This window comes from Schistocerca serialis, chromosome 5, assembly GCF_023864345.2.
Source record: "Schistocerca serialis cubense isolate TAMUIC-IGC-003099 chromosome 5, iqSchSeri2.2, whole genome shotgun sequence".
Classification (NCBI taxonomy): Eukaryota; Metazoa; Arthropoda; class Insecta; order Orthoptera; family Acrididae; genus Schistocerca; species Schistocerca serialis.
The window spans coordinates 559986447-560009348 of record NC_064642.1 but is presented as its reverse complement, the minus strand read 5'-3'; the positions used below and the strand labels follow the sequence as shown (position 1 = coordinate 560009348).

The 22902-nt window shown below is 38.1% G+C and overlaps 1 protein-coding gene across 1 annotated transcript in view; it reads left to right on the top strand.

Annotated features, from left to right (window-relative positions):
• Positions 1-17108, top strand: part of LOC126481226 (signal recognition particle subunit SRP72) — a 54923-nt gene extending 37815 nt beyond the window's left edge. Inside the window, exons 8-12 of the mRNA XM_050104832.1 lie at positions 2087-2248; positions 2678-2836; positions 3305-3462; positions 14969-15178; positions 16841-17108. Of these exons, the coding sequence (XP_049960789.1) occupies positions 2087-2248; positions 2678-2836; positions 3305-3462; positions 14969-15178; positions 16841-16979 (828 nt within the window). The 3' untranslated portion in view covers positions 16980-17108. The remainder of the gene's footprint in view (positions 1-2086; positions 2249-2677; positions 2837-3304; positions 3463-14968; positions 15179-16840) is intronic.
• The last annotated feature ends 5794 nt before the right edge of the window (positions 17109-22902 follow it).

Here is a 22902-nt window from a genome sequence, read left to right as displayed (position 1 = left end):
CAATGAAATATCATAGTTTTGGGCTTTTGGAGCATTGATGACTGCATGACACAAAACTTTACATCTCAGCTGGGCCTGTCAACACCAAAACTGGGCTGTTGATGACTGGAAACATGTTGTCTGGTGAGATGAGTCTTGTTTCAAATTGTATTGAGCAGATATACGGGTATGGAGACAACTTCATGAATCTATGGACCCTGCATGTCAGCAGAGGGCTGTTCAAGCTGGTGGAACCTCTGTAATGGTGTGAAGCATGTGCAGTTGGAGTAATATGGGACCCCTGATACGTCTACATATGACTCTGACAGATGACACATATGTAAGCAAGCATCCTGTCTGATGACGTGATTCCATTCATGGCCATTGTGCATTCCGATGGACTTGAGCAATTCTGGCAGGTCAATGCCTAGATGTCCAGAATTGCTACAGAGTGGCTCCAGGAACACTCTTCAGAGTTTAAACACTCCCGCTGGTCACCAAACTCCCCAGACATGAGCATATCTGAGATCCCTTGAAATGTGATTTTCAGAAGAGATCTCCACCTCCTCATACTCTACGGATTTATGGACAGCCCTGCGGGATTCGTGGTGTCATTTCCCTCCAGTACTATTTCAGACATTAGTTGAATGTATGCCACGTTGTGTTGTGGACTTCTGCAGGCTCGCAGGGGTCCTACACGATATTAGGTAGGTACACCTGTTTCTATGGCTCTTCATTGTATAATGCCTTTTAAACCATTATGTCCACATTGGATGTGCTGACTGACCTCGTGTGTGAGTTGTGCTCAAAGGTTACTTTTTCATTGCTTATGTGTGAATGCAACATGGATGTCAGGATGTCATAACATGGGTTTCCTAGTAAATTAAAAAGAAAGATCTGGTTCATTCACATAGCTTATCCAGGGTTTTTTTTTATTAATGCTAGTGAAAATTAGTACTCTGAGGACTTTTTCACAGCATTGAGATTCACCTAACCATTTGCCATAGCAGGATGAATCCTCATTTTGAAACATTTTCCATTGTCACTATCAGATTTTATTCATATTGGACTCCAATAATACCAGGTGGAAATATTTTTCCATGAGAATTTGTCACATGTTTCATGCTTTTGCATACTAACCCAGAATGGTATGGAATGCTGAGAGGTTACAGCAACAGTGCAGTTTGGCGTGACAGTGGGAGAACAAAGTGCTTCTAACCTGCGATTTGTAAACTATACTGTAAATTGAAAGATTGTTTGGTATCTACTGGTACAATGTCTAAATGATGACAGTCACAAAATTCCCTTCCATTCTCAAAAATTCCGAATCTTATAGAATCTTCACCCTGTCCCTGTCATTATTTTTATTGGTTAGCAAAAAAATAGGAAACAAAAAAGTTTCCTACAGCAGAGTTAGGAGCAGTCACTTTCTATTATTTTGAGAAAAGTTTCTTACACAACTTTATTTACTGACATTGTTGCTGCATGTTTCCAAGTACAGTCTTGTCTCACACTCTCTACACACTATTCAAAGATTCACTAGCTTGAAGAGCATGCTCTTCCACATTTTTCAATTGAGATAATTCACACATTAAGAACCTACTGTGGCATATCATTTCTGGAGGGCATTCTGGATATTTGTAAATTTCATTATAGAGTTAAAATGATTTTCTGTTTTTGCCACAGCAGTGTAAACATGGAGGGGAGTGGGAGGCCTCTGTGTGAATACAGTGTGTGTCTGAGAATATGAAAAAAGAATGTCATCATACATGACAATCTTGAAGACTGTGATATCTTTCTTTATTGGAAATGATATGAATCATTATATTGTGTATTCAATCATAATTGCACACTGAGTAGTCTCTAATAAGTAATGTTGCAACTCAAAATTTGCTTGTACACAGCCCTGACCATGTAAGTGTACCTCCTCCTTTTGCACTTACACTTCAAAGCAAAACTTGTCACACATAATAAAAATTGGTGCAGAGAGATGGTATTCCAAATTAGAAATATGGGGAAAATCTCTTTTAGGCGATGAAGTAACTGTCTTGTTACTTAGATACATTGCTACATCATCATTAAACTATACATTGAATATTGCTTTCAGGGTGATCGCAAAGAAGCTTGCAAAATTCTTCAGACACTTGGTGATGCAACATTTAAACCTGGAATTGTAAGTGCTCTGGTTACCTTGTACCTTGCTGACAACAATCGTGAAGGAGCATCAGTTGTATTGAAAGATGCTGTGGACTGGTATAGAAAGAATAAGGTAAAACTAGAGGTCAACATCACATAATTTTAGATTATTTTATTGAATTTATAAATGTGAAATGTGTCCCTGTTTTTCCAAATAAATGTATTTCCTTATCTTCTACCGTCCCCTGATTAACAGGAGAGCACGCAGTTTTATCATTAGTGAAGTATAAAACTATTCCATGTGTGCTATAGATTTGTAGCATTGTGTTGGTGTTTTCCTGATCAGTGTATGTGATAAATGTTAAAATTTATTTTCTCTTCTTAAAGTAATCTGTTGCAAAATGAGAATTGAAAAAATATTTTACGTGACAGGAATTATGACTGGGTCATTGTTAAACCTGTTTGACTTGAGTGCAAAATATGTGAAACAATCTTAAGCCATTCTTGCAAATTTTGACACTGATATTTCTCTTGAACTGATAACTGGGTAAAAAATGCACAGGTCAGCACAGGAGACTTGAGTACCCTTTGGAGACAAGCTGCAGAGTTTCACTTGCGAGGAGGAGAGCCAAATGTTGCTGCAAAGAGCTTGGAGGAGTTGCTGAGGCTGAATCCAGGAGACAAAAAGACACTTGCTCAGCTAGTTGTTGCATATGCTCAGGTAAAATACTTTGTGTTTGGGGCGGGGGGCTTTAAGAAAGTAAAACTTTTCTGTTTTTGAACATAAATTTTGGAATGTCTGTTACAATTAAAACTAGTCACGCCTTTCTTGATGCCTTAGGAAGTAAAATAATTTCTGATTAGTGTTACTCATTGTATCTGTCAGCCATTTCACATTTTGCCACATCTGAGATTAATAGGTGAAGGGCCTTGAGTAATAAATAGATTCCAGTTTTACATAATTCCCAAAAACCACTCTTAATTGATAACAAGATGTCATAAAACTGATATTTGATGTAGGGCTGTCCCTTTACTGCCTGGTGTTAAAATGTAGTACTACAATGACATTATATGATCATCCTTCTTCAGATTTTTACAGCTGATTTGAGTTCAGTGGCAGTATAGTCAGGCATTTTGTCGTCAGTAGTTGTGTGAATGTCTTTGTCATTGAAATGATACATGGTTTCAGTTTGATCCAGCAAAGGCTCAGGCACTGAGCAAGGAATTACCACCTCTGGACTTCACTAATAGAGCAGATGTAGATGCCCTGGAAACCTCCAATTGGATGATGGGCAGCAAAGTGATAAAGAAAGCAGCAGCAAAGGTGGAGCCCTCACCTAAACCAGAGTAAGGAAGACCCTTGATATGATATGAGAGAAAATGTATTTGTTCATTGTGTGCATGTAATTTGTGAGTTCCACATTTTTTAAAAATGTGTGTACTGTATTTAGACAACTGACATTGGTACTACCACAGCTTTCTTTGTGGATGGATCACCTGGTCATAAATTGTTATTTGTACATGTGTAGATTTAAATATTAATCAGCACTGATGCATTTCAGCTTTTAAGAAAATTGCATTGTATTGTATTGCATTGGTACAGTGACCTAGGTTTTGACACGTACTAGGGGTTTCATCAGAATGAAATGTTGTTGAATCCTGTAAAATAATACATGGGAAATAAAGTATGACAAAAAACACATTAACCCATATGACAAGTTTCATGATGCACAAAGGTTACTTAAGTAAAATTACATTGCTAAAAAGCAATAGTCAGAATTTGGAGCAGCTATGCTCAAGTGAAAAGTAAGATAAAACATTCTAGCCTTTGCCATGCGTGCGGCCCAGCGGGGAACATAATGAGACTGATCAGCCCAGTGGCTTACATTGCTGCCACGAAAACAGTATGTTGTGCCGCCTAACTGGCACGGGCAGTAACATGTGCCCATTTGAAACATTATGGCAGAAATAACTGAAGAAAATAACAGTTAATCTTAAAAACAAAGTATAAAAAGAGCTTAAAGCCTTTTTGAAAATACACAGTAGTCAAGCAGATTAAATATAACAGATAGGTCTGTTAGGCTTTGCAGAAATTACTATTACATAAAGGACATAATGACAGAAAAAAATGTTACAAACTGCTGTACAATCCAGAAAATATTTGCATTAAGGTAACATCAGCAGCATATATCTGAGATTAGAAGAAAATAATGTTTTGAAACCAGAAGCAGGGTAAATGTGGTAAATAATAGCGTAATAAAAGTTTTATGAGCAGTGGATTGAAAAAAAATTTTGTTACATAGTTGTAACTGTTCATTGAGGATGAGGCCATCGTTCTTAGAAATATGTCTGAAAATCTCCAGCTCCTTGAGTACGTCAAGCCTATGACCTTTCCTTTCTCTATATAAAATGGAAATTTCTTCAGTGTGTTTCAGTTTGTATCCGGAAATTAGCAGATAAACAAGCAAAAGTGGAATTGTGTACATTAGTGCCTCTTTTTTTCAACAAGTATTGTTTGTACCTGACACTAAAAGACCTTCCAGTTTGCCCTGTGTAATAAATGGGACACACATCACAAGTGATTTTATGCATCCTAAATTATGTATCGGAGCTGCTGTGGACTTGAGATTGTGAATGAGATTTTGTTGAAAGTTATTGTTTGTAGAAAAGGCAACATTGAATCCACATTTTTTAATCAGAAGATGACAAATTTTATACAAAATATGGCCTAAAAATGGAATCAAGAAAACATTTTTGTATTCGTTACTGTCAGGAATAGCACTGTGCTGCCCAAAGTGGTGACCTTAGTGTTGGTTTAACTTTGAAGATCTTGTCAACTAACATGGGATCATAGCCATTATTAACTGCAGTAGTTTTTATTGTGTTCATCTCATCAATAAGCTTGTCAGGTGACAAAGGTACAGAGGCTACACGATGAATGGCTGAATGGAAAAATGGTTTATGGGAATGAGGATGCACTGAACTATCAGACACAATTTGATCTGTATTAGTGGTTTTCCGAAAAATACCGAAAGTAAGTCTGTCATTGTCAGTAGCAATACTGAGGCTGAAGTAATTAAGCAGTCAGTCATTATTTTCTAAGTCACAAGTGAAGGTTTGTTTTTATATTTTTAATGAAGACTGTAAAAATTTCAAATAAATGCTGAATTCCTTCCTGAGAACCATTGTATACGATCAAAACGTCATCTACATACCGAGCATAATACAAAATACCAAGATGAGCAACTGAAAAATATTGAAGAATTTCTCTTCCCGCAAATTAATGAAAATATCAGCCAAGATGCCTGCCAGGCCGACAGGCTGGTGGTAGAATTTGCCAGCTGAGCACACGTGGCAAAGGCTAGAATGTTTTATTTTACTTTTGACTTGAGCATAGCTGCTCCAAATTCTGACTATTGCATTTAAATCATGTAATGTACAGTGGGGGCCATTAATGAAATATAACAATTTGATTTTTGTTTTTCACTTGATGTTCATCAGTGCCTTCTGCCTGGTGGCTAGTTGCAGCGTCTGTCATGTTGCCCAGAACTAGATAGAACCACTCTGAAACTCACATGTTGAACCATCAGCAGCTAAATTCACATGTTGCTGACGCAGTAACGCTACCTAACTGTGCATATTATGATCTGGCCGACCAATAGGGATGCTTGGAGAGGGTCAAGTGGGGGTGGAACTGCAGCCAGCTACTGGGAGCAAACACGGTGTTCGCTCTCTTCTGCTGGCAGCTTCTGACCCGACCAGACGTTCTCTTCTCCTGCTCTCTTGGGTGGCTGCCCATTCAGTCTCGGTGGCTTCTCCAGGCCTGCCTGCCTTTTTTATGGCAGTAAACATTCGTACAGTAAAAACTGTTTGATTTTTCACCTCAGCGGGTGCCTACTGTTTCCCCCTCCTGGCCAATCCTGACGCATTAACACCAGTTTTACATAAGTAACCTTTGGGCATCATGAAACTTGTCATCTTGGTTAATATGTTTCTCTCCATAATTGATTGTCTATGTACGGTTTTATAGGATTCGACATTTCATTCTGATGAAGACACCCCTGTAGGTGTCGAAACCTAGGTCACTGTACCTACCATTTATGCGCAACCAGTTAACTGTTTAATCCTATGTTGAAACTAGTATACAGCTGCTGAGTAATAGCGATGTTCAAAACTGTAAGCTTTCAAAAGAAGCATTATTGGATTGTGGTATCCCACCTATATAAGATGGAAAAAGTATTAAGTCATATAGCCTCAGGAGGGAATAAGACAAACTCTAATCTTTGTGAGCTCTTTTCAGGTCTTCTCTTATTTAGTTTCACCATTCGTATTGAATGTAGTAGGATTTTACCCAGACCTTTCCTTCTTCCCTTCATCATCCCATACTGTTCATTCTCATTGCGTTTCTTGTTTTCTTCCATCTTTGTCTGTTTGCCAGTCCATCTTCTCCCCTCTTCTCTGCTGGTATCTTTTTGACTTACCTCTTTTTGGTATTGTATACATCCCTTGCATCTTGTATCCTTGTCTAAAAATACGTCCCAAATTTTCTGTTATGTCATTGTACTGCTGCTTTAACTCTCACATTACACCAAGTTTTTTCTTACATCTTTATATGTTGCTTGCTCTTTTACAAACTGATACTGTAGTTTCAACAGGTGTTGTCTTAAACTTTTGCCATTCCTCTTCCCCTGATCTGGGCTCACCTTACGGTATCTTGTCTTTTTGATGCTTTTGTCTTGTTTCTTGCTTTGTTTCCACACTTTTACTTTCTCTCCTGTTTTAGTGTTCTCCTTATTCCTCCATGGTTCTCAGATGTGCAGTAGCAGCTGGTTGTATTTTGTCATTATGTAAGGAATGTTAGGGTGTTAAATTTTACCTCAGTGGCATGCCCTTCCAGTTCCCTGTAAAAGATGATATAATCCACAACAGCCTTCATGCTATCATCTCATTTCTTTCACGAAGAATTTCCAATCGTTAATGTATGAAGAATTTCCTATAGTCAGCCTGTTTCTCCAATCTAATAACCTCCTTCCTTTCTGAACCTTCTTTTTCCAATAACTCATATCCATTTCTTTCCATGCTGATATGAGCATTCAGGTAACCTGTAATGATTGTATTTTGGCAATTTAGCTGTATTGGCATTTTCCTCAATCATCTTCTTTCCTGCTTGGCAGTCTGCAACATCTCAAAACTCTACATCTTTATCTATACTTTAACTTTCATTATCCTGTCATATTTCTGTCACTTCAGCTTTAAGTACAGTTCCCAGAACCACCCCCATTCGTTTGTTTTTTTTTCCTTATTTTGACTGCAGTATACTGGAAACCTCTCCTAAACTCTGTTCTTCTTATTTGCTGAACATTGCCTCTCCTGATCCTAATATGCCGAGTTTCCTACTTTCCATCAAATGTACAATTTCTTATTTTCCTGTCAAATCTGTAGGTTCAGTGTTCCAATTCTGAGTCAGTTTCCACATTCAAGTCTGCTTCCTCCATAATCATTCTTTCTGGGACTTTTTTTGTTTTCTTCTGCTGGTTTGTTAGGCCTAACCAGAGCTCCCCATACAACATTTTGTTCAGGAACCTGTGTGGCATTCACAGGTTATGGTAGCAGTCACAGGGTATATACATTTTCCACTGTACTTCACCCTTAGAATCATTTTGTATCTGTATCCACATCTACACTCACAAAAGCACTATAAGTTCACAGCAGTGTATTTCTGTAGTACCACTTATTACAGTTTCTTCCCATTCTATTTGTGTATGAGTGCTGGAGGAATGATTATTTTAAGGCATTTGTGCACACTGTAATTAGTCTTACCGTATCTTTGTGCTCACTATGGGAGCAATACCTTTAGTGCTGTGGTATGTTCCTAGGTTTCTCATGTAATTTTTGGTTCTTGAAGCTTCAGAAATCTTGTCAGTTCAGGTTTTTCAGCATTTCCGTGATGCCATCCCATGGGTCTAAGAAATCTGTAACCATTTTTGCTGCCCTTTATTGATATATTCAACACAGTTCAGCAATATTGTCGGATTCGTACAAGAGATTTTTAAGCAATCTCCTTTGTAGAGTCACTGTGTTTTCCCATTATCCTACCAGTGAATTGAAGTCTGCCACCTGCTTTACGTACAAAGTGTTACACCCAGGCACTTCTATCAGTTGACTGATTCCAATTGTGCATTATTGCTATTGTGGTCGTAGGGTATTATGTTTCTGTGGTTTGTTAGATGTACAGTTCCACATTTCTCAACAATTAAAACACATTGCTAATATTCACTTCACTTTGTGAAGTGCACAATTTCAAATTGCTGATCATTTAAAATAAGTTGCCAGTCTCTGCACCTCTGTGAAATATTATAAAGATCTGACTGAATATTTGTGCAGATTTTTCATGTTCAAAAAAATCTGACTTCGCTGTTGTCTGCCAGATTAAGACATTATGAACAGAAAGGGCCCCAGTATGCCTCTCTGGGGGCACTCCTGAATTTACTTTTGTATCTCTCAGTGACTCTACATCCAAAATAGCATGCTGTCTTTTGATTGAATTCTGCTACAGTAGTCATTGAAGGCTTGCTCTTTTGACAACCAAGTGTTTTTCATAGGCTTATGTGTTGTTTTACATCTGTTGTGCAGTAGTCCCTGTTTCTTTACAGAGCCTGTATACCATGGAGGGTCACTTCTATTATGAACTGTTATACTGAGGTACAGTTTCTCTATGTGCTGCTGTTCAGAGCTAAATGTTTGAAGTTCCTCCTTGAGCTATGATAGTAGTACCTCTTTATCTAATGTACTGAACATCTTGTTTTAATTACTTCTTCTACTTTGCTAATATTTGTTGCTACAGATGTCTTACGGTCACACTTGGCTTCAGCATGGACATCCTCAAACAGGTCAGATCTGTTTGTTGCCTTTAGAATTAATACGCTACATGATCAAAAGTATCTAGACACTTTTATGTACTGCAAAACTGACCATTAGATGACACAAGAGGCGGACCAACCAGTATAAAACAAGGTGGGATGTGTTGTTTTGTCACTAAAAAAGTAGTAACAGGATGGGTCACTCAGGACAGTTCAGTGACTGTTAGTTGGCATAAAGCATGATGCCACTGGGCAGTGGAAGAGGAAATGAGTGATTTGGAGCGAGGAATCACACTGTATCCTGTGGCAATCTCATGGAAGGGTGTGGGTTTGCAGATACCTGGAGAAAGTTACCTGTCATCATATGTAATGCCAGCACTGAAGTATGGGGGAGGTGTTACAGCATGAGGGTGTTTCTCAGTGTCGGTGTGTGGCCCTCCTATTTCACTTACAAAAATGCTAAATATGTAGTGGTATATGCACATCTTGCAGCATTGTGTGTGCTTACAGTAGAGGAACAGTTCGGAGACGATAATAGTTTGTATCGGCATCATAATGTACCCTGCCATAAAACAGCACCCGTGAGGCAATGGCTTGTGGACAACATCATTTCTGAATTGCAGTGGCCTATCTGGAGTCCTCACCTGAACACAATGGAACACCATTGGCATGAATAAGAAAACTAACTTGGCTGCATATCCCAGCGCCCACCTCCTTCGGTGTCTGTTCTTGAGGAAGAATGGGCTGTGATTCCTCCACAAACAATGGCATCTCATTGAAAGTGATTGAGTAACTTCAAGCGATCATAAAGGTGAATGATGAATAGATAGTGTACGTTTTTGACATGAGTGGGCTTCATATTATTTGGTGTAATCATGCAGTGCAGGCTCTCACAGCCAGTATTTATGTACTGGTTTATTTTTTGTATGGGTATTAGACTGTGGGCTAAGGCATATTTCCATGCTTAATGTTTTTTCTTCTGCTGCAGGAACCATCCTCAGATGTTACTAACCTGTAGATAGTTAAGGTCTTTATGTAGTCTGAGGGTGTCTGCCGCAGTAAGAGACAAAATGTCAGGCATAAAAATGTGGCTTAGACCTTGGCCTGATGTCCATAAAACCAATGTGACAAAAGATATCTGTTCTTTGTAATTAACAATGTAAGAAAAGACAGATTGCTACTTACTATAAAGAAGACACGTCAAGTTGCAGACAGGCACAATTAAGACGTTGTGCCTGTCATGTCATGTTGCAGACAGGCACGATGTCTTAATTGTGCCTGTCTGCAACTTGACATGTCTTCTTTTATGGTAAGTAGCAATCTGTCTTTTCCTACACGTTTGATATTGCTACCCCCAAGTTTCCATTGTTTGATTTTGTTCTATGTAATTTTCAGAGAAAGCATTTAATATTGTTTTACATGGTATCTTGTCACGTTCCCTGCTAACAAAACTAGTTTCATCAATTGAGTGTTAGATGATTAAAGTCTCCTTCAGAGATGAAAGTATAATTGGGAATCACAGATAATACTGAACCCATTTTTTTTCCTCTCTCTAAAGTTTTTGGTTACATCTGGGTGTTGGTCTGGTGATTGGCAGAAAGATTCAGTTAAAAGTTTTTGCCCATCCTTGATGCTGTGTATTGCCCAAACAGTCTGCCATGTGGCTTCAGTTTAGATGTCAATGGATTTGAATTTCTCTTCTGCAACAAATCCAACACATCCATTTCCCATTAGCCTATTCTTTTGATATATATTTTGCTTTACTGCAAAAATCTCACCGGTGTCAATTTTCGATTTTGGCCAAGTTTTTTTACGTAGTAGTACGTGAGCTGCTCTGGTTTTTAGGAGTGCTTCAAAGTTGACTACTTCAGCTGTAGGTCACTGGCATTTTAATAGCCTCATGTGGCATTTCTTTGGATCCTACAGAAATAGTTTGGTATCTCCTACAGCTATCATTGTCTGGAGTGGGTGAAGGGTTTAGAAATAAAAAAAATCCCTAATGTGAGGTCAGCTACCTGGATAGAAGCCTCTGATGAGTAACATATCCCGATATAATTTAGGGGGGCCTGCAGTTCTCAGTCATGTGGTACAAAAGTCACCACCTAACTTGTCACAGAAACTTTGAGGTCTATTCCAACCCTTCCACTTGGCTCAGAATCAGGAGCCTATGGTCAGTGCTGGAGACAATGCTGCAAATGTGAGCTTGTTTGAAATTCTATGAGCAAGGCTGGTATTCCAAGCTTATCTGCTAGTTGCTGGAATGCTCTTCTCCCAATGTCTTGGAGGTAGGGTTGGACTTGTAGGAGACAGTTTCAGTTTAAAATATTTAAAGTCTAACTACACAGTCATTAGCAGTAGATTTCAATACACACTGATGAGTATAAACTAATGGGGCTCTTCAGAGTGAAAAAAGAATAAAACTATTTGAAAAAGAATGTGTAGTCTACTTGCTAGGAACAACTGGAGCAGGGTCAAATAATACACTTAAAAATCATGGTTGCATCTGTAGATATTAGTCTTTGGCAAGTTTGTTGTGGAATCTATGGAAAGTAGGAAGAATAAAAAGGAAATACCTAAAACTATTGAAGGGAAGGAGAAATTGTTACAAACATGAAATATATAGTTTCTCTCCCTAATATTTGATTAAGTATGTTGTGGTTTTTGAAGAGCAGGATTATGTTGCCATACTGGAATGTTTGCTCCCAGGGTTTATTTACTTTATCTGACTGCTAATTTTGTGTGTATCCTCTAGGAATTTCTTTAACTTGTCTTTTGGGAACTGTGACCAGTTTTATCTTGTAGCACTCAGTTAGTCTTTCTATTTTCTTCACTCACATTCCCCTCCTTCCCAGTCTCCCTCATCACAGTACTGATAAAGTTCACAGAGTGGTTAAAAACACTGGACCCGTATTTGGAATGAGGGGGGGGGGGGGGGGGGTGTCCAATTCCTTGTTACTGCTGTCCTGTTTTATGTATCTACAGCTTGCTTATTCAATTTAAACAAATGCCTATTATTTGTATTGTTTTGCACCCTCTGCTGCTCCCTTTCCATTCCTAATTTAGCTAATGCTCCATTTCTAATGACTACAGTGCCAGTGAGAAGTTAAACTCTTAACCTTTATTCCCTTCTTCTAATATTACCATGTTGTCTCCACATTCTACTCCATTAGTGTTGTCTGTATCAAAAATTCTCAGGACTGTGTTACAGTCAAATTTCCCATAGCAATCTTTCACAGCAAAATAAAATATTTGTTATTTTAAATATGTCAAAGGCTTCTATTTTTTAAGATACATTCCTTAATGTGCTCCCACATAACCTTCAATACTACCATGTTCATCTTTTCTTTTACCAACTATACAGTTTCCAAATACATCACATATGATCTAATTATTCTTTCAGTCCACACATTGTGTTTTGCTGATTTCATTGTAAAGCCAAACATTGAGGGATAATGAGTGCCAAAAGAAAGAAATTGGCAGATTTAAGACTAATAAAAAGTTACTGGTTATTATTAGTTTTCTTGGATATTGATCAAAAGCTTTAAAGCTGTAACTGGTAATTAATTTGACAGGTCTTTTGTGCAGTGTCAAAACTTACTATTATAAATCTTGATTACAAAATGTGTGTGTGTGTGTGTGTGTGTGTGTGTCCAGGAAGTCGTCACTCATGGCTACTAGTTCAGTAGAGGAATTATTATGTGAGAGATGCATGCAGCATATTCTCCTGGTTGGAGGTCCAATGTTAAAGTATCGCCTTCACTACTATCTCTAATTTTGTCCGGAAAAGATGATGCGCCATTTTAAAATATACTGATCCAAGTTTGTGTTTCATCAGTTTGCAAAAATGATTTTCTCTAGTTCCTCCTAAAGTATGCCCATGTTAAAACAACTCCTTTTGTAACGCTACCTTTCTTTCAATTTCTTCTTGGCTGATGAAAGCAGATTTAATTACATGAATGCTCTCACCGCAGAAGTAAAATAGATTGGGCCTCCAGTGAGGACAACATGCTGAATGCATTTTTGAAAAACTTATGGACTGGAAATGTCTGTTAGACTACTGCTGAGGAGAAGAATGCTTTAATAAGATTTATTCACCCAGAAGTCTCAGCAAATTCATTTTATTGCCCATCAAGGAGTGACAAGTGTTGGATTCCGTAACAGCGTGTTATTGCAGTTATTATAGCACCATCAGTGGCATTGTCTGACTGGCAGTATAGTTTTCGTCATGAAATTATACAGAAAATCAATAAAGCTGTAAAAAATCCATGCTGCTTGAGGGGAATATAATCTTAGGGTCCTAAAAAGATAGCTCTTCTAGTTTTAAAGGAACGTACAATCAGACTTGGAATCCTGTATCTGGCTTGGGAACCTGTGGTGAAGAAACCCACCAGTGGCTGCTGTTGCACAACTATTGGGTGTGGCCCCTGTGATGATGGGGATGTTGGTTTTCTCAGTTTAAAAGAAACCAGTAGTGGTTAAGCCACCACTTACACAATTTTTCATCAGATCACATAAACCGCAAACTATGCGAAAACAAAATACTCTTAAACTATCACGTCGGTAGCACTGCACATTAAAACGACTTGCACAAAATTCTCTATAGCAAAAATCCTTAAAAAAAAAAAAAAAAAAAAAAAAACACACTGCTCTGAACTTCCCTACAACTGATGCAGTGTGAAGTGGTGTAAAACTTTAAAGCAGTTTATATGTTGTATGTCACAGCCATTGTACACCAATTTTACTGCCTTGATGCCCAGTGCCTTGTAAATGCACAGTAAAATTTTGAAGTTTATAACCATTTTGATTCTGTAGTTAACATAGCAGAGAAACAGACTAAAATTTTGTGATGAGCCATGATAAAAATACACCCTTTTTTCAGTATCTCACATCCTAGTAATCAGGACTTTTGATATTACTTTCCCCAGAGAGTGGTAAACAATTGTGGAACATGATAAAAGATGCCAGATTTGAGTACCAGTGGAATAGGGCACCTCCACCTTGTCATTTTTTTAGGGCCTTTATGCTTGCATTGCAAAACCAAATCTAGTTTTTTAGGTGATTTAGAACATGATCATACTAATGAAAAGCTTTTAAGAGTTTGCAGAAGATCCTTCCTTTTTTTCTTTTTTTCCTTGACATTATTAATATGAAAATTGCTCAAGAAATCTTGAGAGAACAAAAAGTTGTACACGACTGTTTAATATTATTTCTTTACAGAAAATATTGCCAGAGATTTGTCTCAAAGTTGCCAAAAACTCAGGGTGCAATTTTGATAGTTGCACTATAGCGCCAAACAAATGACTATATCTCTGGAAGTATTATATTGGCAGAAGTAAAACTTTATCCATCTTTCAGAAAAACCTGTGGTCCTGCAGGAACCCCCAGACCACTTGGCATGGAATGACACCATTGATTTTTTCATGTAAAATGTACAACTATCTTTCTATCGCACACATGATTTGTACTCTCTCTCTTCTCACATGTTTATTGCAATATCTAATTCATATCCCTTCAACAGCAATTTATCCAATAAGGTTTTGTGATTTTTTTTTTTCCATTGTTCTCTTCTGTGATTAAGCAGTATATCTAAATTCAGTAATGCATTTGTTAACTAGCAAGAATGAGGGAATAGACATTATGAACTATTATCAAAATTGGGGCAAATTTCTATTAATAGTATATGATCCAAATAAAAGTTTTATGTGGGTATTGTATTCCAGTTTATCTGTTTGAGTGAAAGACACACAGCTTAACTATTTGAAAGGCCATATAACCAAAACAACTGGAGATATAGTTGACACTTGGATGACCTTATTGTACGTGTACAGCATGTACCAACCAAAAACAAAATTTGATATCAATACTATCTGCATGCCATGCCAAGAAATATTCCCTTTGTATTGTAATTGCTTGGATCTTCTTGCATTATATGTAAACTTAAGTATCAGCTGCTACATCAAAATGGGATTTCAAATGAAGGATCTATCTTTTAGCACACCTCGTGATGAGCTTCTGCAGAAGAAAAAATCCAAACGGAAACGTAAGCCCAAGCTTCCAAAGAACTATAACCCTGATGTCCCTCCTGATCCAGAGCGCTGGTTGCCACGGCATGAGAGGACTGGTTACAGGAAAAAGAAGGATCGTCGAAACAAGGATATTGGAAAAGGTACTCAGGGAGCAGCAACAGGAGCAAGCGACATGTAGTAAGTATCTCCACCTCATCTCCTGTCTTATGCTGAGTAATTTGGAAGATTTCATCCTGAAGACAGCTTTTCTTGTATGCAGTGGGGAACTTACTTTTTGGAAAAGTGTGTGTGTGTGTGTGTGTGTGTGTGTGTGTGTGTGTGTGTGTGTGTGTGTGTCTGGCTTTCTCAATTTTGATAAGTGTAGCCACAAAATGTAACGTATGGTTGTCAAGTACCGAAAATAATTACAATCAGAAAAGAGTTCTATTTCAGAACATTGTTGCATAATTCAAATAGACAAAAAACCAATTTAAAGGAATTAATGTTTCATACAGTCTTTGCTGTTAATAGTTGCTGCACATATTGTACTAACATTTTAGAAAAGTGTTATGACATTTCACACTTGGAAATGTGTATGGCAGTTAAATTACATTTTGCAAAAACAGACATAATGTCTTATGGGATAACAGCAATCAGTGATTTTATAATGTTACTTAAAATCCGTCTTGATTGAAAATGTTTTTTTTATTCGTATGACCGGTTTCGGTTCATTCAGAACCATCTTCAGATCTGATATTTCAGTTACAGGAGTACAGGGTTACTCCTGTAACTGAAATATCAGATCTGAAGATGGTTCTCAATGAACCGAAACCGGTCATATGAATAAAAAAAAAATTTGCAATCAAGACGGATTTTAAGTAACATATTTAAATTACAGTTTTAAGTGCTCCAGCAATAATAAATTTCGTTGTTGCTTCTCATATTATCACATTAATCTTTTCCCTTTCTCAGTATTACAACTGCATAAACAAACAAGATTCAGTTGCACAGAATGTAACTAAAACATAAGAAACATGCTGGACAGGACTCACACTTTGTATAATAGTGACCCTAAGAGGATGGGAATTCACTAAAACTCACAGTTGTGAGGTAAAATTATTGTTTAATATGAAGACAGAAAATAAAAGGAATATGAAGTGGCATAAGAACAACATTTTGATACTTTCTAAACAATTTAAGATTAAAGAGCATATGGGAGAAGGTGGAGCATGGCTCCATGTGAAATGATTAGTGGCTGAGCAGGACAGCCAGAGGTACATTGAGAACAGTTTTGAATATTTCTGAGCCAGTATCTGATTCCCTTTTTAGTATTACGGTGCATTCTCAGATGTAATGTCTTGAGATATTTTGTTTCTCTCTCCTGCTTGGATTTCTTTTTGAAATGTTGGAAAAAAAATGGTTTTCATATGAAAACTTGTCCTATGAAGAGTGAAAGTGTTTTGTTACGGTCAGTGATATGAGGAAAGACAACCACTCACCATATAGAAAAAGTATTCCACATCATACAGACATTAAACCCCTTACTGTAGGTAAGTTCAGCTCTTGTATTCTTCATTAGGGCATGCTTATTGGAGTTTTCTCAGCACCTCTCCTACACTGTGAATGTTCTTCCTTGATATTGTAATTCATATTCCATGCAGGCTTTTTCAGAGTTCTGGAAGTTATATAATTTTTTGTAGTTTTGTCATTGGTAAACATAGGCCAGAAGTAGTAATATTATTTCATTACATCTAAATACAATGTACTTTGTTAATAGTTCACATATATCCTCATGAAAGCACAGTTTTTGGTAATGCTGAATGTATCATTAAAATTACTGACAATAAAACTTTGTTTTAGTGACATCACAAAGATGCCAAGTCAGCAAGTCAAAGCATCTCCCAACCCTCATGGAAGTCCTGCACCAGAAAGTGCTGGTCCAAGGCAGCAGCAGAGGAAGGTGCAACAAAAGAAGAAGAAAAAGGGTGGAAAATGGTGATGAGATTTACAAGATGACAATGACAATTATAGTTCATGTATTAAATTACAGTATAAATGCTCTGTGCTCATGTCAGATTGTATACAGTTTCAAATAAACATACTTTTTGGTTGAAAAGCAGAAATGGAACTTCAGGACTTAACCTTTTCTTCATTTTCTTTTACATGGATTTTGTTACATGTCAGAAATTCCCTATTGTTTAAAATCTTATAAGTTTCATGTCAGTAAGCTTAGATAGGTAAGAAAACATGGGTATCAATTTTCCACCATCTTTACTGTACTACACTCATCTGTACACAGAAAATTACCAAGACATTATGTGGTTACTCCAAATTACTATACATAATAGTTATAAACTGTACTAAATTAACTTCATCTAACTGCAATGTTAATTAAGTGAGAACAGTAACGTAATAAAATCTTTAAATAACAAAATACGATTATTTGAGATTTTCTTTAATACAGTCAGAACATTTGAATTACTGTTGGTGTGACAATCTGTAGAAATATTGACGCACTTTGTTAATAAACAATTAGTACATTTTGTAAGAGATGCTGTCAGGATGTTGGCAGTCTTCCAATTACACATCTGTGCATTTCAGCAGTATCATTGTGGACGTCATATCTGCTGGGAAGATTAGAAAGAAATGACTAATCTTCTGTGTACTGATGATACATCAAAGACAGGGATATGTCATGTTGAAACTAGAGGAGACAAAGGTGTGAGTAAAGAATTTTTGAAAGTATGGTTGCAGGGATTTGTTGCAGTATTTTTTAAATAATGGATAAAAGGATACCAGCAAGATCACATATTATTTGTATGTGTGAAATGTATGTGTGAAAACTTAAAATCCTATGGATGTTTGTATGTGAACAACAGGATATCCTTGATGAACAGGGTGAATAATCCCAAAAAATGAATGGAGTTAAGTTTTTGACAACCACCTTGACACACAGTCACAGAAAACATTCTGACAGTTATATTGAACTTGTGGTCATGGAATAGGATGTGGGGGTGGGGGATGGGGGTGAGAAGGGGTGGGGTGACATAGGGAAGATAAGCAGGGTGGTAGAGTAAGTCTGTATACAATGGACATAATGTTTTAAAGTTATTTACAACTGCTCCTATTGGGCTTAGTGGTTATTGTGAAGTACAGTTGTCAAGATGGTGCAGAGTGAGCTGAAGATTTTAGAGAGGAAAATTTGCAGAAAACTGGTGTACAAACTAACTGATCAAGCATATTCTTGGGAGCCAATTTACTGAAGCTTGTGACTGTATGGACTTGTCTCTTGGTGGTGTCAACTGTGACGTACATAATGTCTTTTACACAGTTGGTGATGGCTTCTGTACCTGGTTTCCATTGTCCGTGTGAAATGCTCCCTCTCTGGCAGTTAGAGCTGTTGTGGCTCTGGACAGGCCTTTCTTCACTCTCTTTGTGCCACTGGCAGGGAGGTTTTGCACTTTGGCACAGAAGCAATCTCTGAACTCTAGCAGCTGTTGTAATTGCTGCTGCCAATAGAGGGCATAACTAATATACTGTCTACTCAGTGATCAGTTGCCAGCTGACTGATGATCTCTCTTCTTCACCACTAGTGTTTCTGGCTGGAGGGGGGCGGGGGCAGATGGGGTATGTTGCTCTGGTTAAGTGGTACTGCCTGGCATCTGGTGGGCACCAGCAGACTCTTGACACGTCTTCTTCTTGGCATTGTTTTCTGTGTGATATGAAGGTCTTGCAGCATTGCAGCCAAGTTGACTGTCACAGTTAGCTCGTCTGCATATTACACCCCCCCACTCCCACTAGCCTGTTTGCCAAAACATTTGAGACAGGCAGGATTGCACCCACCATACCCACTTCCTGATATGCTAGAACGCTTGACATCAGAAGCACTGCTGGTCTCATTTGAGGCCTATTCTCATCAAGATTCCCATTATACTGGAGATAGAGAATAGCCCTTCAAAGTCTGGCACCACTTTTTGCTGGTTGACAGGTGGCTCCAGTGGATGAATGCTCATCTGCAGGATGAACATTGGTGGCCGCTTCTGTTTTGTAAGCTGGTACTGATGGACAGTGCTCCACCAGTAGTCCAACATACAGAAGAAAGCCACCTACATAACACCTATACGTTCCATCACTATTCATGGTCCTCAGATGTGTGATACTGGATTGCTTGTCTTACTGCATTGCAATCTGCAGCTGTAGTCAGACCAATCTGCAGAACATGGCCATTGCAGATTTCCTTGCTGGCAAAGCCAGACTTAGCGAGCCTCATAAAGTTTTATCTTGGTCCCTGAGGTGTTGCCTGTGTATTGGATGGATACAGGTGTCAGTGGAGTCATCTCGCCAAGCACCGGCATGTTCAACTGACTGAATTACCTTGATTTCACTGGTTCTGAAGTTTAACTCTGCACCAATGCATGCCAAGTTCCATGCTTAGCTGTAAAGATCATCTTTGTCAATTTTCATATACAGAATCTGTATGTTCCAAAATTTTTTTCGAAATAGCTAAGTCAGATGGTGAAAGTGAATGTTTTTGAGATCTGCATCACTTGCAAAATGGTTTTAACATTCTGAAATGCCACTAACTGCAGGAGCCTAGATACTTGAGGCGAAATGGGTGTCTCCAACCTAATACTCATAGGTTTTATTCTGGATAGGTTAATGTTTCTTTGTGTTGTTACTCACCAATGGTGGCTTCTTGCTCTACAGAAGCAATAAGCCTGTCCTGGGAAATTAAAAGCAGTTGGGGCATTATACTTTTAACATCAACTTCTTAGTACTGGAGATATTTGCTGGTGGTCAGGACATTCTAGCTGTCATCCATGCCCAAATTAATGCAGAATGTTTCAACTAAAACTTGCACTGCTCATATCTGCTTCTCTGGAGGACTAAGAGTTGAGTTGGAGTAATACCAGTGTATAAGGCAGAGCAAGCAAGATAACACAGACAAGTGTACGATACACCAAAGCTACATTGCTCACAAAACCACCATACTGATACAACCGAACGCATTGATCATATATCAGCAGTTGCTGATTAAGTGTGAGAGATACAGCTGCCAAAGCAGGTGTGGAATCAACCTCCATGAAGATTCTAAAATGTGGATAGTATCTCCTTAGAAGGGGAGCCAAAAGGATTTAAAAAACTATATTGGTATTACTCTTTTAGCATTGTGCAAATGTATTAGAAAAGAGTCAGGATAGAAGAAACTGGAGAACAGTGGAAAAGTACCTGAGAGAAGAAAAGTATGGTTTCAGGTCAGAAAGGTCCATAGTATATCTTGTATTTGCAATTGGGAAGCTGCAGGAAAACCACAAAGTATGGGAGAGATCTAGTGAAGATCTTCGTGGATTTTGAGAAAGCATCCAGAAGTAAAGATTGGCAGGCATTAAGAAGGAAGTGGGTTGAGGAGCAGACTGCTGTTGATTGAAGAATTTTACAAAGAAAGTGAAAGTTGGGTGACAGTTGTTAAGAGAGAACCATGTGGCTGATGCATGTCTGAAGTAAGGAAGCGCATAGTCTGTTATTTTCATAATGGTGATGGGTAACAGCAATGTTATTTTCTGCTCATCTGATGGTGTGGGGGAACTAGGAGGAGGTATGAAAACAATTAGATGTTTGGAAAGAGTGCAAGAGAATGACCGAAAATATACTGCTAATAAATGTGAGCTGGTGGCTCGAGATAAGAGCATACACTCTAGTAAGTGTGACATTAGGAGAGAAGCAGCTGAGAATAGTGAAAAGTTTCAAGTACCTGGGAGGAGTATAATACAGTAAAACAGAAGAAATGACATATGGGTGAATGCACAAGGCAAGCTGGAAGCTCCACAAGTAGTGTGTGAGGAATGATATGGGAAAAGAAATTTGCCAGAAAACTAAGAGAGTGATACACCAAACATATTATGTATTAGTTGTATCCAAGAATAATTTGGTTAAGGAAACTAATAAATTGAGACAGAATTGATGGCCAGTACTTATCTTCTGTAGATGAAGTCAATAGTACTGCCATAGACATGCATAGAAATAAGATACACTACCTAGCATTTGTTAGGAGGGGAGATGGATATATTGGGAAGGCAAAAAGAATGGGTTACTAAGACCCCAAGATGAGGCACCCACCTGTAGTGAGAACGGGTTGAGAAGAAATGAAGGGGAAGATGTCAGGGATTTTGCAGTGGTAAATACTGTTCCAGCCTCAGTTCAGAGATAAGAACAGAGTGAGAAGTGAAAATAAAGGGCAAGAGAGAAGTAGTGCAATTAAGAATTAAAACAGAAGTCTCCATAAACAAAAATGAATTAATTGGCCTCTTAAATGTGAAGGTCAGTGTGAAAGTCTGCAATCGTTTTTATGCAACAGTGGGTGATGATCCAGTAATTCACTGTTTTCTCTTTGTGATAATAATTTATATGCATTTACACTAATGTAAACAAGTTAAGCATCACCAGAGAATGAAAGCATATATATTGGACAGAAAAGTGAAATAAAATACTTTCCATGCAGTAAATTTGGTGTAGAAAATGTGTGATTAAGGAAGTTCCCAAAACAAAGACACATTTCAGAAAAAAACAATATCCTTCAAACAATAAAATTGATAATGTGGAAACATGCTTATGGAGTTTTTGATTATGGCTATTGTTGATATGGTATGCCCAACACACAAGTGGCATCAAATCAAAATTCAGATTTTCAAAGACTGTTACCAGCATTGCCATCAGGAAATCAGAAGTGGGATATGTTTGGTCCTGACATATATGGTGTGATGTGTAAATAGCTATATTGGTATTCAGTCTCACTTTGGAGGAAGAGCTTTGTTGAGATTGAAGAGACTTTGATGGCAGCTAATTAGCTACAGTTAGTCTCCCCCACACATCCTGGACACAATGTGTAGAGTTCAAACCATGAGATCTCTCTGGCTAGTCCATTTGCTGTAGATTTCTTTTTATTTTTGTATTTTGACATACATAGATGTGTTGGATATCTTTGCCTATGATAAATTCAGCCAGCAGAGCAGCTCAGTGGTGGCTGCAATTGAATTTTGTGCGCTCTCTTACCATGTCACTGCCATCACTTCACATAACCATTGCTGTGTTTGTTTTTTGGCCTCTTTCTTCCACGGTTGCTGATGTACAAGTTGTACAAGTTGTATAGGTTAAAGACGGTATTTAACCTATACAACTCTTTTTTTCCCCACAATGATATACTAATTTTGCTTGACACAAAGGAATTAAAGACATTAGCTGCCATTGGCATTGATTAATATCAATGGGGCAAGTTGAAAATTTGTGCCACACTGGGATTCAGACTCAGGTCTCTTGCTTACTGCGCAGATTCAATGACCACTACACTATCTGAATGCATTGGTCACCGTAACCACATGAACTAGCCTACCACTCATCTGCAGGAGATCTGGGTTTGAATCCCAGGCTGGCACACATTTTGAACTTGCCCCATTGATATAAATCAATGTCCCCCAACATCTAATGCCTTTAATTCTTTTGTGTCTTGATCCTTCGTGGCTACAGGATCAAAATGTCTGTTCTCTCAGGTATGTCCAAAAGACAGATACCACATATACAATTTGACACGCTATCACTCTGCTTCCAGACAAAAGTGCAATGAAATTTATTATGCAAACTGAAGTGGGATTAATCTGTGAAGAGCACATATTTCCCTCAGTTGTGCAATCTCACTGCTATTAGCATGAGAGACAAAAGCACATCGGCATGTAGACCACCTGCTCTGAATCTTTTGGGAAACTGGATTTCCTGAAGCATCTGGCAGCCCTGCGCGCTATTGCTTTGTGGACATAACTGGATTTCAGTCTTGCTCAACAAGCTACTGCTTTACAGTGATACAAGCACCCTGTGACGTTCGCCTGCTTTATTTCCTCATTGATTGTCCTCGGTACCGAAGTACTGCGTTG